We start from the raw sequence: 16,960 nt of genomic DNA on the forward strand, positions 1-16,960 counted from the left end.
TTGCAAAATATATGGTTGTTGACAATTTGTTTCGTGGTTAAATTCACTTTAAAATTCATATTTGAATCTTTGGTTTTTTTTTTTATACTACAGCACACGAAGTAGCGAGATATTATGCGATACACTCTAAAAAAGAGTCATTACCCATCCGTCCCTCGACAGTTTCCTGGAGATAACTTGAGAATGGGTCAATATTTTTTTAAACTTTGCGCATTTGTATAGTATTATAAAATACTGTTCAAGTTCAATTTTCAGCAAAACCAAAATCGTAGTTTTCAAGTAAGACCATTTAGGACATTTTTCCATCCCTCTTTTTTTCTATTACGTAGCGGGATATTACTTAATGTACCATTAATGCCGTATTTTTGCATATTTTCACATAAATGAATGAAATTTTTTTTAATTGGTTTCCATTCCTAGTTGACACACAACTGTTAGGTATGTACCAAACTCTGCACACACTCTGAGGAGTTTCAACATCATACTGGTAATTGTAAGATATTAAAAATGGCTAGTATTCTTTGCAAAAGAGCAAATGGCCCCGATCTTCAAGTCTTGAAGGATGAAAACTTCCATAAAAACCAATATTATGAAAATATTATACATGGTAAATATGGTAATCTGTTTGTAAACAAGAAATTAACATGGACGAATAGAAGTCATTCAATTTATAATTGTTTCTAGGCATTTAAAACAAGTGTACCGCGAAAATATTCACCCTGAGCTATTTCAATATTAGAAATGGTATTTAATCGTCAGTCTATTTGATGGTCACTTTCATCTGTCAATTTTAAAGGGAAAAAAACATTACCAACGAGATACTCCAACAATGCTAGAGGCTGTCTGGCAAGCTATTTTCTGACTTGGTGCTATCCATTGGGGTATGGAGGAACGGAATTCCATCCTCTTACGTTGTAGGAGTACTACTCACATAGTAGGTAAAAGTTTGATTGTCAAAAATGAGTCTATATTCGAGGGACCTTCATCAGTTAAATCAAAATCAACAAAAATAACTAATAATCAATTGGCAAATGGTCAATTAAATCACAAAAAAATAAAACAAGTCCTAATATTACCTCTTTTTTATTTACAAATTATAACAGGGATTTCATAACACATGGTTTGCGTTTATCAAAAAGTCACACATTCAAAATCATAGGTAGTGACTTGACACTCAAAATGAAATGTAGCAGGGTATGTTAAGTCTCTCAAATTACTGAAAAAGTTCAAATGAAGACAATAAATAAAAATTAATTACCATTTTTTATGCCACTGAATCTTATAAAAAGATTTGAAAAATAACTTCAATATCAGTGTTTTGCTGAAATACATCTTTGATAGAATCACATATCACGTGAGCTTTCTTATTTCAAATACATTTATATACTGAACTTTTCTTCTATCTAACCTTGAGCTATTTCTTCTTCATTTTTAAACTTCAAACTTATCAGTGGTATCTGAAAATACATCCCCCTTTTTTCTAATAAATTCAACATCATCATCATAGAAAGTTTTTGCAGCCGCACCATTGAAGACACTTACTCAAACAATTTAGTAGTCAATTTTACATAAAAAGTTATAAAATTGTCATATAATATGATGTCACAGTGCTATTTTCTGTTTATTACACAATTACTTAGAACTAATAAATTTTGTGAAAATGACTTCTAAAATTCATTATTTTAAGTGTAGTTACTAATGAGCACAGTCAAACAGAAGTTTGACAATCACCCGTTCTTTTCAAAAACAAAACATGCATATTATAATTTTTAATTGAGGTATAATCTATTTTTAAGAAAGACAACCCTGAAATCATGAGGAAATGCATCAACTGTATCAAAGAATCAAAGTATTTTAACCCATTTTCCCCTAGTCTAAGTCAGTTTAAACCAACAAAACCTTTAATCCTGTGCAATAGTTTATTTCTTGTGCAACTGTGCAATCAACTCCATGTACCTGACTTTCTAGCAATTATATATTAACACGGCCCAAATTTATACCTTTCTACATAAGTAACACACTACTTAAACATGTATGCAACAAATATTTAAAAAAAAGGTTTTTTTTAAATACAATTTTTACTACAAATGCTTTCAAAGAAGAAAATTTGGATGTCTTAATTAAAATTAAAACTGTAAATGAGCTCTATGACTGATAAACACTACCTACCAACACCCCCACTATCCTACTTACTTCATGTTTGGATCTGTTCCAAGCATAAAACAATAAGTATCTCACTTAAAGAATTGATGTCCAATCTTAACATATTTTATTAAACTTTAATATATGTATCACTGATTATGGGGGTCATAAATAATGTGGAGCACCATTCCCATTTTATAATTTTTTTCTCTACTTACCATTCAAAAGGGTGTGTTGCTTCTGTAGAAAAGCACAAAATGATGTATAGCTTTATACAAATATTTAAGAAATCTACACATTTTTGGTGAATGAAAATTAATTGTTCACTACAGGGGTTGATCCAGGATTTTAGATTGGGAGGGGGGGAGTGCACAGTAAAAATTTTGAAATTTTTTTAGGTAAAATTTTTAAGTATTCTTCTAGAGTGGGTGCAATGTAGATATCTTTTGTGGTAAAATTAACAAGAAATTAAAGTTTCAACCTAAAACCACCTAAATCTACCCCTGACAACCCATGCTTGGGAAATGTGGAGGGGGGCATGCCTGTGCCATGTGCCTGAATCCACCCCTGTACTATCTCTAGACAAATACTTGTAAGATTTTGATAAATTTTAAACAAAATCACATGATTTATTGATTACACTTAATTCAAAATATCATTGCATGTGCAAACCAGCCTTAATAAATATGATAATAACCTGTTATTCCTTTAAATCAAATGGAAATGTAGTTGATAAGTTTAGTGAGATCATGAAAATAATAGCATACATTTATTTCAGTCCGTGTATGTCTACACATTCAATTAATTGAGCATGTTTTTTTGACTAGTTATGAATATGCTCAACTTTTTTTCAGTTTGAAATGTTGATTTGTCACCAATTATAATGATAAATCATCTAACGCATATCAGTAACTAATATGGTACTTAGAAGCCTTTTAAATTTTAATCTTTTTTATAAGTCAGAAAGCATTTAAGCAAGCTAAACTAAGAGTTTTGGCAAGCAATTCCGTGTACTATTGTATTTTGTAAAGATCATTAGAACTAAAATTCTAAAAACAATTTCATACACATTTGCCTAACAAATCAGTATCTATTGAATAAACACAAAGAAACCTACGTGTGAGTATTCTCAAAAAGGGGGAAACATAATGGCTAAAATTTTACATTCATTATCCAATATATTGTGGATACTTATTTAGCAGCTTAAATGGTTAACTATAAAAATTCATCCCCATAAAATCATATTAGAACAGAAGTCACTGTTCACACATGCATTGTGGATTATTTCAATCTTTCAACACAGCCTACATTTAACACACTACCACTGTAAAATAATTTACATCTCGTAACATTTCAAAGATTGCAAGTAAAATGATAATCATTATGTTCTGCACACATATCATACTAAAGACAACTGAAATTAATGTCTTGGTTTTCAGGTCCTCTGAGGGTACATCACTACCTATCTTTATTGCCATTTTAATAACATTTTTAAAAAATATAGTACCTTCCTCGTCATTTTTTCTGGTAATGAGCAATTTGAAAAAGCACCCTAATTACTGTTTTTAGCATAAAAAGTTAAAAATATGCCCCCACTTTTTCACTTGACTTGATGAAAAATGTCCAAGGACTCTGATCAGCCTTAATTTGCCTTCTACCCTCCTGATATTTGACAGTATTATCTTTAACTCAGTCTGTGTCTGCAGCCCCTAGCCCTATGCATAAGTCAAGTAAAAACTGATTCAGGCTATCGGAAATTCCTTGCAAATTTGCAGACTTAAAATTGTAAAAAAAATTGCTAAAATTAATCATTAGGGCCAGTAGCTGAAAAATGATTTTAGCAAAGACTGGCCTACAAATGCATTTCAGATCTACTTACACAGTGTTGTTTTAATTTTTCATTCCAAATGTGTTTTTAGGGCATCTTTTTAATAATAAATTTTTATGGCTATTAAATTACACCATAGTTCAATCGGTGAAAGTTTAGACAGTAAAATTTAACAGGACTTTTGAAATATCTACATGTATATCTAAAGATTGAATGTTTAAATATATAATTTTTTGGTTGCAAGCCAAATGGTTTACTGCAAAGAATGCAAGGAAATCAGGACAAAGCCCCCTATAAGAAATTATTTTAATATTTTTTAAAAAGTATTCTTATCAAAATTACTAAAATTGTAAATGAAAAAAAAGAAAATACCAAAAATATGAATCATTCAAATACTTCTGAGAAATACATGTATCAAATTAAAAAATAATACCAAAAATAAACAAACAAAATGACCCCACAAAATATGTTTTTACACAAATGGAGAGGATTGCTTTTTTTTTTTTTTTTTGGGGGGGGGGGGGGGGCTTATGTCCTACACCTGAATGCCATGTATAATTAACCAATGAATTTAGTTAAATATGACTAAAACCATGTTTGCAAAAAAAAGTTTACATTAATTGAAAATCAATTCTTAGTCTAGAAGATTTCAGGTTTGTTTACAATTATGGAGAAAACATTATTGCTTTGGTATAAATATTTCTGTAATTATAGATTTACATTTCACTTCCAATCCGGTAACACTCAAATAGCAGTCTTTCTAAAAATCAGACAGGAGGTGATTCATGCATGTCAAAAAAACCCACAGAATTCAGTTTTTATTTCTTGTTTAGTAACAGTTACTAGTCACATCACCAGTCTTAGTATTTCATTTAGTTGTTGCATTTTTGAGATAAAATTGTACAGATTGTACATGAAATCTGCACTTGCAAGAGTTATCTTTCTTGATTTGGTTTCACTTAGTTGATATTAGTGGGAGATGAATGTATGATTTTCGAAAAAGTGCTGATCTGAATGTACAAAAAAATATCATTATTTGAAAAGTATAGCATATGTAGATTGGAAAAGCATTGTTTGTTTGGTGGGTTTTTCTTCACCATGAATCACTTTACCATTGGCAGTCTGAATTCTATGTGGACTGGTACTTAAATCTACACCACATATTAATCATATTTAAAATTGTTCTATTTACAAACAGAAATATATAACTTAACTCAATTCTGGACCTATTCAACAACAAACTCTAAAAGACTTTAAAAAACTTCACCGTAACCATAACTTCAATCGTAACGCATCTACACCATTTAAATAGTAACGGAACAATCGTTTATCTCTTACAAATCCTAAATTTTCATATAAATTCAGGGCAGCTGTGTTTGTAATCTCAGTTTCCAGCACTACCTGAAAGAGATATGACACATAAAAATACATCCAAATAATTCTTGGTCGTCATGACATAAATATATATTAGTACATGCAAATAATTCTTGGTCGTCATGACATAAATATATATTAGTACATGCAAATAATTCTTTGTCATTATAAATCAAAATCAAAATATAATTAATGATGGTAAGAAACTGTGTTGACATAAAACTGACACTAAAAAATTGTCCTTTTTCAGATAGAACCATAAAATTTGGTCACTGAAGTTCATGATGGTTATATGTGAATCAATTATCAGTAAAACAAAATGGTTAGGATTGATACAACCACAATGTTGGAACTCCAGTGTACATTCCAGAAAATTGCAAAATGGGACCACTGGCCCCCTTGACAGCAAAACAGGGGGTCATTTTCAGATTAAACGGGGCCAATTTGGCAGAATAATAAGGGGTAACAGGAGAGATTCAACCAACATATAAGTTAACCTCAGGTTTGTATGCACTTTATAGTTTGATTTTAGGTGAGAAGTAACAGAGGTAGATACACTCCAAATGAGTAAAAAGAAAAATTAGTATATGTTGGTTTATAATTATGGCATTGTGTAGACTCAAATTGATGTTGCCGCTCCACTTAGTATCTTTCTGCCCTAATCAGGATTGTATCCAACCCAGTCCAGGCCCTCAGACAATGAACAGTTCCATCTTCACTCGAAATTATCTAGGTTCGCCAGCCAGGTATGTTTGTTTTCAGTCAGTTAGCTCATTTGAAATTTACTGGGTCCCTTGCACATTGCCTGCAGTTTCCCAAAATCATTTTTGACCCAAGAAAAGTTTTAACTTTCATTTATCATGTTTATGATGACGACCAGACACAGAACTGAAAAATATCCAGAAATTCAGAGATCGACCTATGAAATACTATGCAGCTGCTGGGCCCACATGCCACACTTTTTGTGTGCCATGCATAAAATATTCACGCCAATGGCGCAAGGGCATGGTCTGGAATGAACACTGGAACCCCCAATATTTTCAGCAATAGAAAGAACATTGATGCTTGATGAAGCCCCAAAATGCATGTTTAGCACAGCATAATTTTTCTGACCAAAATGAAAAGCTAGCAAGAGGTAAAAAAACTTTAAAATTTGCAATCAACATTAAAAGCATACTTTAAAAGAATTCTTCCTTTTAGCTCATAATTCTTTGATGAAAATCAAAATAACCCCTTCAATCTGAAATCAACCAAAACCATCCTAATGTGGAATGTCAATGAACCTTTTAATTTAATTCCAAAGGGATTCATCTAGTTTTACTTTAGGCCATCATAAAAAAAATTCCTAGATTCTCATCAGTTTTCAAAATTACATGTAGGGCTGGCAGGCAGGCAATTTTTTTTTTTATCAATTTAAGTGAAAAATGCTGTCAATTTGAAAGAAACTGACCTAAATTGAAAAAAAAATCAAATTAAAATTTTTGGGGAGGGGGAAAAAAATTGGGTTGGATGTTAATCAAATTTTTTTTTTTAATTTGACCTAATCAGAATTTATCAAAATCTGACCTTTATGAAAGGCATTATACTGGACAACTGAATAGAGATACATGAAAAAAATGTAATATATATTCAATTCTGTAACAAAGCTAAGTTATATAAAACGCTTATGCCATGTTTTGTGCCCCTAATTCCTAACTAGTATGGGCCATACACCCACCCTAAAAAATCAACAGCAACCAATCCTGAACCTTGTAAGATTTCATAAAGATCTGTCAACTTTTATTCACACATATCTAAATATTATAATGACAGCACCAGTCCATTATACTTAAATATACAACTCCAAATGCTTTGCAATTACATGTAAGTATGAAGCTAAGTCTAGTGATGATTTTCCAACCCTTGATTTACCCAAATGGTATATAGAGAAATATGCTCAAAAATTCCAAATTTTCAGCATACCAAGTACAGTCTCTTGTTTGTGTTGTATTTTCAAATCATTTTTTTTAAATCTTGGAAATCTAGGATTGTTCAGGTGTTTCTTAAGTTATCCTTATTCTTTCAGTGCCATTATAATTGCACTGCAATCTATCCAAGTATGGAATTTGAAATATTTAGAAATCAGCATTTACAATGTAAAAAACTTGAATTCTAATTATAAATATTAAATAATGTGTCTTAATTCTTTGAAACTAATGGAAAAAGAAAACAATATGAATTATTAAGATAAAAATATATTACTTACTAATATGTCTCCAATCTCTCTTGTATTTAAATTGTTATCCAAAGGGCATTTCCAGCTCTTATATACAAAGGAAACTGTTTTGTTCCTGGTTTATATGTACTTTTTCCAAAATTTGAATTTCAAAATATACATGCTTTTTCCGTAATGGCATGGACCATGGGCCCCTTCCCAAAAACAGAACTAAAATCTGCAAGTATTGTCAACCTGAACCCAATGTTACATGACAATTGAAGCCTGTAGTTTTTACTTACTTCATCACAGTCATCAGCTATCATGGCTTTGATTGCTTTCAAAACTAAATGTGAACCTAAAAAGTCAAATTAATATTAGTTTTTTACTAACTGTATCCAGTATTTTGATAAAAAAAAACTTTCATCTGTAAATATAAACATATGAAAATGCTGCTTAATATCTTAGTGGGACTGAACTACTGATTTTTTTCCTACCCACTCTTATTTGTTTGTAACAATGATTTTTTTTGTCTTTATCCAAATGAACTAAACATGAACTACAAAGGCATATTAAATTTCCTACTTTTCATTCTACCTAAAATATATTCTGAGTTCACTATCTTTTTTCTATTTTTTTACTGTACCTATTTTTCTTCTTCTATAATCTGAATCTACAGCTAACATGGCAATATAACCTCTTCTTACCATCTTTTTATGCATATCTAATTTACAAACTATAGCACCCACACATTTATCTTCATCCATTGCCTGAAAAAAATCAAATTGAAAATAAGCTATTATGATTCCCCAAATAAAAAATTAACTAACAAATAAATATGTATATGAACATCCAAGTAAATATTTCAAAAGTCTACAGGGGTTACTTTGGGCAGCAGAATTGTGGTATTGCTGCTCAATTCTTTGAAATTTCACACAGCATCCAACTGCCACATATGGATGATAAATACCCACAAGAGTTGTATTGATTGTGGACTGCCAATCACAATTTTCCAAAACATGCTTTTGTAGAACTTGATCCATGAACATATACATGTATATATCTACTGTTCAGATTTCTGAATAGAAGAAAATCAACAACTTTTTCACTATCTTTCTTAGTTTTAAGATAAAAACTGTAACCTGAAATAAATGCTTTTACCAATGTTTTCTTTAAATAAATTTTGTAGATATGTTGGCCATGTTTGTAGCATGATAATATTTAATGGAACTTTTAAAGCAAACAATGAAAAATGATGTTAGCCAAATTTAAAATTATTCTTCTACATGGCTTTAGACTTTTGAAAATATAATTCAGTCAATGAATGATGATAATTTACATGTACATGTACAAATGTACCATGTACATATGCCAAGTGATGACAATAGATCAATGTACAGCTTCTGTCTAGTTGAGCTAATTAACAAATATTTTTTCTTAGCAATAGCAGATGAGAATAATTTTTAAGGGAAACTAAATTTATTTTATTGGTAAGCATGTTGTTTAGGTGTTTAAAAAAGAAAATGGTAAATAAAGATATTTCGGAACCGGACATACAATAACCTCGAATATATTGGAAATAACATTTTGCACAAAATCAGTGTTCGAAATTCCCGGTCGTCCGATCGTCACCGGCGACCTGTGTTGACCTCGGATGACCTCAGTTTGTATTCTACTCGTCCGATGGACGACTGCCAATTTTAAATGTATTACAGAACACTTACTTCTTTTACTTTCACCTTTCACATTATTTAAAACAATATTCCTTAAGTTTTATTTCGATCTATTTTTGTCTATCGATCGTATTGTAAACAAAGTAAAAATCTGGTTTCTCTGTCATCGGTTCCGACTTTACATTAGGATTTCCTATTTCCGGTTTTATTTTTGACCTTGATTGTTTTTCTAAAATATGGAAATTTGTGACCGGTGCAAAAGCACCGGCCCCCAAAAAGGAGAAGAACTATGAACTTAATAGAAAACCAAGGACTTTCAGAAATGAATGGCTAGAAAACCGCCCTTGGCTACGTTTTTGCCAGGAAAGCGAGGCAATGTTCTATGATGTGTGTCAAACTGCAGGAAAACAATCTGAATTTACAAAAGGCTGCAAGTCTTTCCGTGTTGAGACGGTGAAAATACATGAGAAAAGTGAAGCACATCGCCATGCTGAGGAAATTAAGTTGAACAAGGAAAAAAAGGTAGGATGTTCAGTCATTGTTTAAACTGTTATTAATGCATGATTTTCAATGTTATCCTAGTTCTGTGGTTTTGTTACAGTCCAAATAATTTGTAATTTTAGTTGTCTAAAATAATTATTTCAATGAGTTCTGACATTTTTGACTATGTGGATCCTTGCTCAAACTTACACTCCTCCTCCTTCTGTCTCTAGTAAAATCTACATGTACATTTTTTTTCTAGATTGGCAGTCGTCCAGCAGAAAAGGCATTACAGCAACTTAATAGTGACATTTTTTCAAAAACTTACATCAATGTTTAGAACAGCTCATGCTATAGCGTTAAATAACAAACCATACTCCGACTTCAAGTGGATGTGTCAACTGGACCAAATAAAGGGTTTAGATCTTGGGTCAACATATCACAATGATAAAAGTTGTCGTGTTTTTATTAAAGCCATTGCAATGACAGAGAGGGAGAAAATTAAAACTGAAGTACAAAGCAGTGATTTTGTTTCCATTTTATGTGATGGATTTTTTTTTGGACCAGTGAACTTAAGTTTGGACCAGCTGAAATTTTGCCCAGATGGTCCAAATGACAACCATGAAAAAAAATTAGTTTCTAACACTGCAAAATGACTGACTTCTAAACAGTCCGAATTTCCTCTGGGCCTGCAACCCTCCTCTTTTTTATTTGATATTGATAGAGTAGGCGGAGCTTGTTACCTTTGGAACGGAATGGAGCAGAAACGATTTTTAAAACCGGAATCTAACAGAATATTTAAAAATTCCGCTGAAAAATTATGTCCCCGCTACCCTTCCATTCCAAAAGTAACAAGCTCCGCCTACTCTCTATTACGATTCAAAATGTCAACAAAATAGGGTCTCTCCTGGAAAATTATCGAAACTTCAATAATAAATGTAATTTTTGTAGCAAATTTGGTATCAGCATACAGGAAAATGATTCTGGAATCTAACTAGGTAAGCGTGACATGCACAATTTCAACTTGAAAGTCATTACAAGCTGTTGAAGGGTGATACTCCGCGGTACCGCTAAATCTCCAACTTTTTGTATGGTACATCGTTCTGACCCCATCCCGACATATCAATATCCAAATAAAAAAGAGGAGGGTTGCCAGATCAGAGGAAATTCGGACTAACTTCTAAAATTCAACTCACCAAAAAGCACAGTTTTGGCCAGTTATGTATAAAATATCTATATGTATAAATTGAATATGGTTCAGACAAATCCTTTGTTATCAGCCGCATTATATCTGGCATTTGAAGCTCTGATTCATACACTATATATTTAATTCCTTCAACAATGTCAACTATGGCTTCTGGTTGACTCTCTTCATTTTCTACATTATTGTCTGATTTCGTAATGGAAGACTGATCACAGATGGAACTTTCACTTAAAACATTCTCTTCATGAAGACCTGCACATGGGCATCGATGAGAAGGGTCTGGTAATGGTTTTGCATTATGCACCAAGTACCCATTTTCATGCTTGTGTTTAATTTTTCCATTTTGCAGTTTACTATCTTTCTTCTCGTGTGAAAGGCAGTGATTATCACTGTCTAGAGTGAGGTTGTCAATTTTCAGAACATCGTCAATTTGAGGTTTGATTGGAAAACTGCTTCCTGTGTCAGTAATAACAGGGCATGCGTCGCCAGACATGGTCTATTTTTAAGTGCAATGAGACATTTTCTAAAGGAGTTTAAATCAATGCGTTTAAGGGTGCTACATTGTTAAATCTTCCTCTGAAGACACCTGTTAGCAATAATTTCCAAAACAGGTGCTTCCATGTTGCTGTGGACTTTCCACTTCCGGTGGATTCTTTCGCGTGTGTACATCTTTAATGTCAGGAATGCTGATCTGTCTTTTGGCTTAAAAAATAAGGATATCCACAAGATAAAGTTTTATAAATGAAAAATCCTAAACCAATTGAGTGTCAGATGCATTAAATTCAAATTACAATCGAAATACTAGTACTTTTTACTTGCGCAAATATTTTCTAAGGTGTTGTTGGTCACTTCCGGTGGTCTTCGTGAAGGTGAATTATATACTAGAACATTATACATGTCTATCTCTTTATTGCGGTCATAACATTTGAGGATATAGTCTATTTATCTTTATTTACCTATATTGATCTTTTATTACACATAGAATCGATAATTTTTCAATTCATATTTTATTTTCTTATGAAGTTATGCAATTCTTTATTACTTTAATAGTTCGTGACATTATACTCGGCGTCACATAAATAACATACTGTTAAAATTTGAATAAAAATATTTTCTACGACTTTATTGACACCAACCGTCGTTTAAATTGTCTTAAATGACTTGCTCATTCGTTTAGCCAAACAGCCTCTCCCTAAACAAATCGCTTATATCATGCGTAACAAATCCTTAGGGGAAAATCCCATACTAATATCCGCCTTGTTGGTTTTTACGGGACGATTTGTTTACAAACGAAGTTCGTAAGTTCCCGTCAAACTCCTGTGACAATCGTCTGCTTGATCAACTTCTCGGTATTGTACGTTGTTCGTGTAAAATAAATCTGAGATATCCGAAATAACGCCGAAACGCATTCTGGGTTCTTCGGTTTTTGGACAAACCATTTAAACGTAAACAACATCTCCTAGCAACCCAATCACTGTAAAGATGGCCGACTTTTTACAATGTAATTGTAAATATTGGTACCGAGAATTAAAATCTGACCGGAATTTAATGATTCAATGTTTAGGGAGAAGGTGTCAATAAAGTCGCAGAAAATATTTTTATTCAAATTTTAACAGTGTTGTTTATGTGACGCCGAGTATAGTTGTGTAAAATATTTGTAACATGATTTTAGGGCTAGAACTATTTGTACTCAAATAGCATTTTCAAAATTTGATTGATAATGCACCATTTTGTCATTATATTGCCCATGTCTCATCTGGATTATGTGTGACTTCCTATCACACACGATGTGTGTCTGTATTAAAGAGTAATTAAGGAAACCAAGGTTATAGTTCAAACAATCACATCCATACTGCTTACATTACCTTGTATTTTCAATTGAAAAATTGACAGCCACTCGACAGAGGATCAACATATGAAGGATGTTTTTTGCCCTCCACCCTTATTGTCCAAGATCACTGATTCTGTTTGCCCTAGTATTAGTAATTTATTTGCCCTTCGAGTTTGTGTCCCTTGTATTTAAGATGTTTCAAAAGCACATCAGTTGCTGCTTAAAGATTATAGGTTTAACATTATGTGGAGAACATGATTTACTTTGTACCTGACAAAATAATAATGTCCCTTCTGAGGATCAAACCCTTTACTGCTCAGTGACAAGACATTGGTAAACTGACTTTTCTAATTCTATTAGCCAAGTCATTTTATTGGCTACTTTTAAAAACCTCTCCATCTACTACAACAAAGGTATGTGGTTCTGCCACAATTGCCCACATCCAGGGTCTTCATTCAGTAAAGAACTTAAGCTCAATTAGCACAAACAGCTATCCATACCCCTTGGGTTTTTAGTTTGGCACAAAATGTAATTTCAGAAAATGATTTACCACATAGTATTATACCCTGTACTGCCAAGAATTGAACCATAGACTGCTTGCTAACAGGCCAGTGACTATAAACGGATTCAGCTAAAGAATTAATGATCCAAGTTGACTATCTATTACATTTTACTACCTTTTACAACCTAGGTAGAAGTCCTGTCACCCACATGCTTACAGATAATAAACATATAACTTGCATAAATCATTAAAATAAAATTTCTGATAACCTAAATATTCTTTAGATTTTGAATTCTTCATATTGTAACAAACATGTACAAGAAATAAAACATAATTCATTTAGTATCATCATTTGAATAGTGCTTCAGTGATTCAAATTATGAGCATTGTCCTTATTTTTTCTCATACAGAAATATGCATTGTCATATTTAATTATGAATGTGTTACTTAGCAGTACTCGCATGAAACTTCTTTTCACACAGGAATCACTAAAATTATTGGTTGTTCCGGTAACATTAGACTATCATCAGGTTAATTACTCCTTATTTTCACTGTTATATGATCAAAATGCAGTGTGTGTCCTGCATTGAAATATTTCTATTTTTCAAGTAATCTAAGTTTTAACCCAAAACTTATTTCAAAATTGTACATGTATTACTTTTATTGTGGTTTTAGTTGACTTATTTTGTTGACAAAACTCATGAAGTTATTTTTTGTCCCCTTTTGGCAAATGCCGAAGGGGACTTAGGTGTGCACTCCTTCCATCCATCCGTCAGTCTGTCAGTCACACTTGGTTTTCCAGACTTTGAATGATTTTTATGAAAGTTATGGCCCTTGGACATGTTTTCTGGACTTTTTTTTGTAATGCCTCATCCAGTTGATTTCATATTTGGTATATAGTCTTATTGTGAAAAGTTACAAGTTAAGTTTGAATGATTTTTACAGAAGTTGTGTCCCTTGAACAATGAAAATTTCATAAAATTTTATGTTTTCCAGACTTTTTTGTAATGCCTCATCCAATTGATTTCATATTTGTTAGCTAGTCTTATCATGACAAGTTACAAATTAAATTTAAATATTATTGCGGCAAAATGGTTTATATGGAACTTATGGCCCTTTGACATAGAAAATTACTTAAAATTTTATGTTTCATCATTTTGATGCAAATTGCTGCTGTCATTCTAGAGTTATTTGCCCTTTAATTCATAATAATGAAGTTTTTTCAACTTTCCAGGTGATAGAAAGAGAATGTCTTTATGCAGCTTTCTGTAATGCAAAAATGTTATTATCTACTGTAAAATGAAGCTCAGGTTTTATTTTGATGGAATTTGCTTCTGCTGTTCAAGAGTTATTTTCTCTTGATTGTTAAAAAATAACACCATCCATTGTTAGTTCACATATATAAAAAAAAATCTCATTAAGGCAATGAGTTCAAAGGCCGAAAGGGGACACTGTATTGCATCAGCAATACTGTCAGAATGCTTGTTCAATTATTATTAGGAAATTAAGATGACAGAACTGATGTAGATTTCCATACATTTAATTCAATTACCACTTGTGTCAATATGTACCAATCAAGTCATATAGAAATTCCCAAATAAATTATAATATAATTAAATAATTAAACAGTGGGCATACAGTACACACACAATGAAATTAAATGACGTTACATTCATCATATACATTGTAGTTTATAGAAAAAGTGTGGAATTTTTTTTCTCAGCAAAATGACAGATTCACAAAAAGATGCACCAAATAAAGCTGATAGAGCAAAATGCTGGGGAGCTAGAGATAACTACTGGAATTGCTTATCCAGATATGAAGATGGACTTGGAACGCAAAAGGCAATGGAAAAATGTGCTGAATTGAGAAAACCATATGAAGAGCTCTGTTCGAAAACATGGGTACACATGTTTTTTTAATATTAAATTTTACAAAATATACGGGCACTACGAAACTGACAAAAAACTAGAGTCAGTTGAAAGAATTCTCTAAACAGGCTTCAGATGAAATCAACTTATTACCGGTAGTTGTAATTTTTTTACTTTTGACATACAAATGTTGCTAAGTTCTTGGACTTTATTTTTAATTAGAGATATTCAATCATTTGTCAAGATTTTTTATCGGAGTGGTTATAAGATACCTTTAGTATTTTAGACTGTCTGTATCGTAATGTAGTATGTAAGACTTATAGATGTGTTATTGATTAAGTTTTAATTTCAATTCGTCAGTTGAAAAACATTCTACTGCTTTTTTATGGCAATCTCTTTTTTATTTCAAAGTGAAAAATCTCTCAATTAGCTGCAATCACAATTGCTTGAATCTATATGTACACTACTCTTAGAGTGCAGTAATTCTGGAAGAGGCATTGTATGATCATCAACAATTTTAGTGTTCATCCACAAAAACTGAAAAAACTTTAACCACTTGTTTCATTGAATTTCATTCAGGGTAAAAACTGATCTTTTAGTTGAAGAATGAAAGTTTGGAGTACTTTTTTGGGCAGTGCACTTGATTTTTTCAGAACCTGGTCATCATTATATATTTTTCTTTACTTTTCAGGTAAAACATTTTGATAGAAGGAGAGAATATTTAAAGTTCAGATCTAAAGTTGAACAAGGACAGAATCTATTCGAAGAAGAGTCTAATAATAAAACTTCAGGATTCAAGCCAAATTCATGACTCAGAGCTCAATCTTAAAGCTTATGTGTGATACCTAAAAGAATTCTGATAAAATAAGGTTACTGTCAAGTGTCTAAGAATATTTGAAGCTGCAGGATATTTTGATAACACAAATAATATTATTGTGAAAGTACTATTGTTTGTTAGTTGCCATTATCTATTAGTTGACAATTTACAACTAAGTAAAAACTTCTTATGCAACACCACAAAAAATGGTACAAATAAATGTAACAGTCTGTACAGAATATATTCTGTCTTAAAATAATAACAGATCAGTATTGATTTGTTGTCCTCTTTTTTAATAAATTATTCTTTTGTATATTGTTCTTGATGTATATATACATGTACAGTGAAATGAGTTGATATTTATATGTTTATCCAGATTTCACTGTATTGGTGATAAAATTTTGCTGTGAATGTAGAATATTATAGATGCATCAGAAATTTCAAGTTCTTCTGTGTAGTTGAACAATCCAAAACTCATAGGAAAATATCTCTCGGAACTCCATCCTGACATTGAAACAAAAGCTTGATGACTATCATAATTTAAACTAAAATATACATGTCGTAAGTTTGAATGGATATATAGTTGTCAAAATAATTAATGTCAGTGTCTTTAAATTTCCAAAGTCATGCTTCATTATTGAAATATTTCAGAATGATATGATAAAAGATGGCAGAGTAACATCATTCCCCCTTATTGCAAATATGAAAGAAACCCGTAATTTTAGAAAAGATAATGGATTCTCTTTGTCAGGTTTAGTGTTTCACAGGGAATTTTGAACAAAATGTTCCCATTAAGATAACCTTGCAAATAAAAACAAGATGTTGCACACTGCATCATGCTAAGAACACTAGCCGAAACATTTTGATTAAACCTGGTAAAAGGAAATTTAGTACATATCATCATGAAAATGGGGCATTAATAGATACCCCACTATGTAATGGTAAAAAAAGGATGACAAAATGTAAAAAATGGCCTAACTCAAAAACAACAATTTACATTTTGTTGAAAATTTAACTTCAACTGTATTTCATGATACTTAACAA

The 16,960-nt window shown here is 31.7% G+C and overlaps 2 protein-coding genes and 1 long non-coding RNA gene across 4 annotated transcripts; 2 read left to right on the forward strand and 1 right to left on the reverse strand.

Moving 5' to 3' along the window:
* Nucleotides 1-1,067: 1,067 nt before the first annotated feature.
* On the reverse strand, nt 1,068-11,538 carry LOC148625147 (uncharacterized). The gene is made up of 4 exons (XM_088568454.1): nt 10,888-11,538; nt 8,185-8,308; nt 7,841-7,896; nt 1,068-5,371 (listed from the first exon to the last, which is right to left on the reverse strand). Exons 1-4 carry the CDS (start codon nt 11,386-11,388, stop codon nt 5,234-5,236), a joined length of 819 nt encoding a protein of 272 aa, XP_088424580.1. The 5' UTR covers nt 11,389-11,538; the 3' UTR covers nt 1,068-5,233.
* LOC148625148 (uncharacterized) lies at nt 9,364-10,477 on the forward strand. Its single transcript, XR_015919866.1, has 2 exons — nt 9,364-9,733; nt 9,954-10,477. It is a non-coding gene; the product is annotated as an uncharacterized LOC148625148 (long non-coding RNA).
* A 40-nt stretch (nt 11,539-11,578) lies between the features above and the next one.
* Nucleotides 11,579-16,229, forward strand: LOC148625149 (cytochrome c oxidase assembly factor 6 homolog). 2 transcript variants are annotated; one of them, XM_088568457.1, is made up of 3 exons: nt 11,579-11,764; nt 14,919-15,132; nt 15,791-16,229. In XM_088568457.1, exons 2-3 carry the CDS (start codon nt 14,956-14,958, stop codon nt 15,908-15,910), a joined length of 297 nt encoding a protein of 98 aa, XP_088424583.1. In that variant the 5' UTR covers nt 11,579-11,764; nt 14,919-14,955; the 3' UTR covers nt 15,911-16,229. The 2 variants fall into 2 exon arrangements, with proteins under 2 accessions (XP_088424583.1, XP_088424582.1); XM_088568456.1 differs by having other exon boundaries at nt 14,952-15,132.
* Nucleotides 16,230-16,960: the final 731 nt, after the last annotated feature.

The sequence above is a fragment of the Perna viridis genome, chromosome 2 (genome assembly GCF_037379345.1).
Source record: "Perna viridis isolate PV_CMFRI_1.1 ecotype Kerala chromosome 2, ASM3737934v1, whole genome shotgun sequence".
Taxonomy (NCBI): Eukaryota; Metazoa; Mollusca; class Bivalvia; order Mytilida; family Mytilidae; genus Perna; species Perna viridis.

Coding starts and splice junctions, on each gene's coding strand:
- LOC148625147 (XM_088568454.1), bottom strand. CDS start 11,388: ATGTCTGGCGACGCATGCCCTGTTATTACTGACACAGGAAGCAGTTTT. Junction 8,309..10,887: donor GGCCAAAACTGTGCTTTTTG/GTGAGTTGAATT, acceptor GATTTTTTTCAG/GCAATGGATGAAGATAAATG. Junction 5,372..7,840: donor TAGCTGATGACTGTGATGAA/GTAAGTAAAAAC, acceptor TATCTCTTTCAG/GTAGTGCTGGAAACTGAGAT.
- LOC148625149 (XM_088568457.1), top strand. CDS start 14,956: ATGACAGATTCACAAAAAGATGCACCAAATAAAGCTGATAGAGCAAAA. Junction 15,133..15,790: donor AGCTCTGTTCGAAAACATGG/GTACACATGTTT, acceptor TTTACTTTTCAG/GTAAAACATTTTGATAGAAG.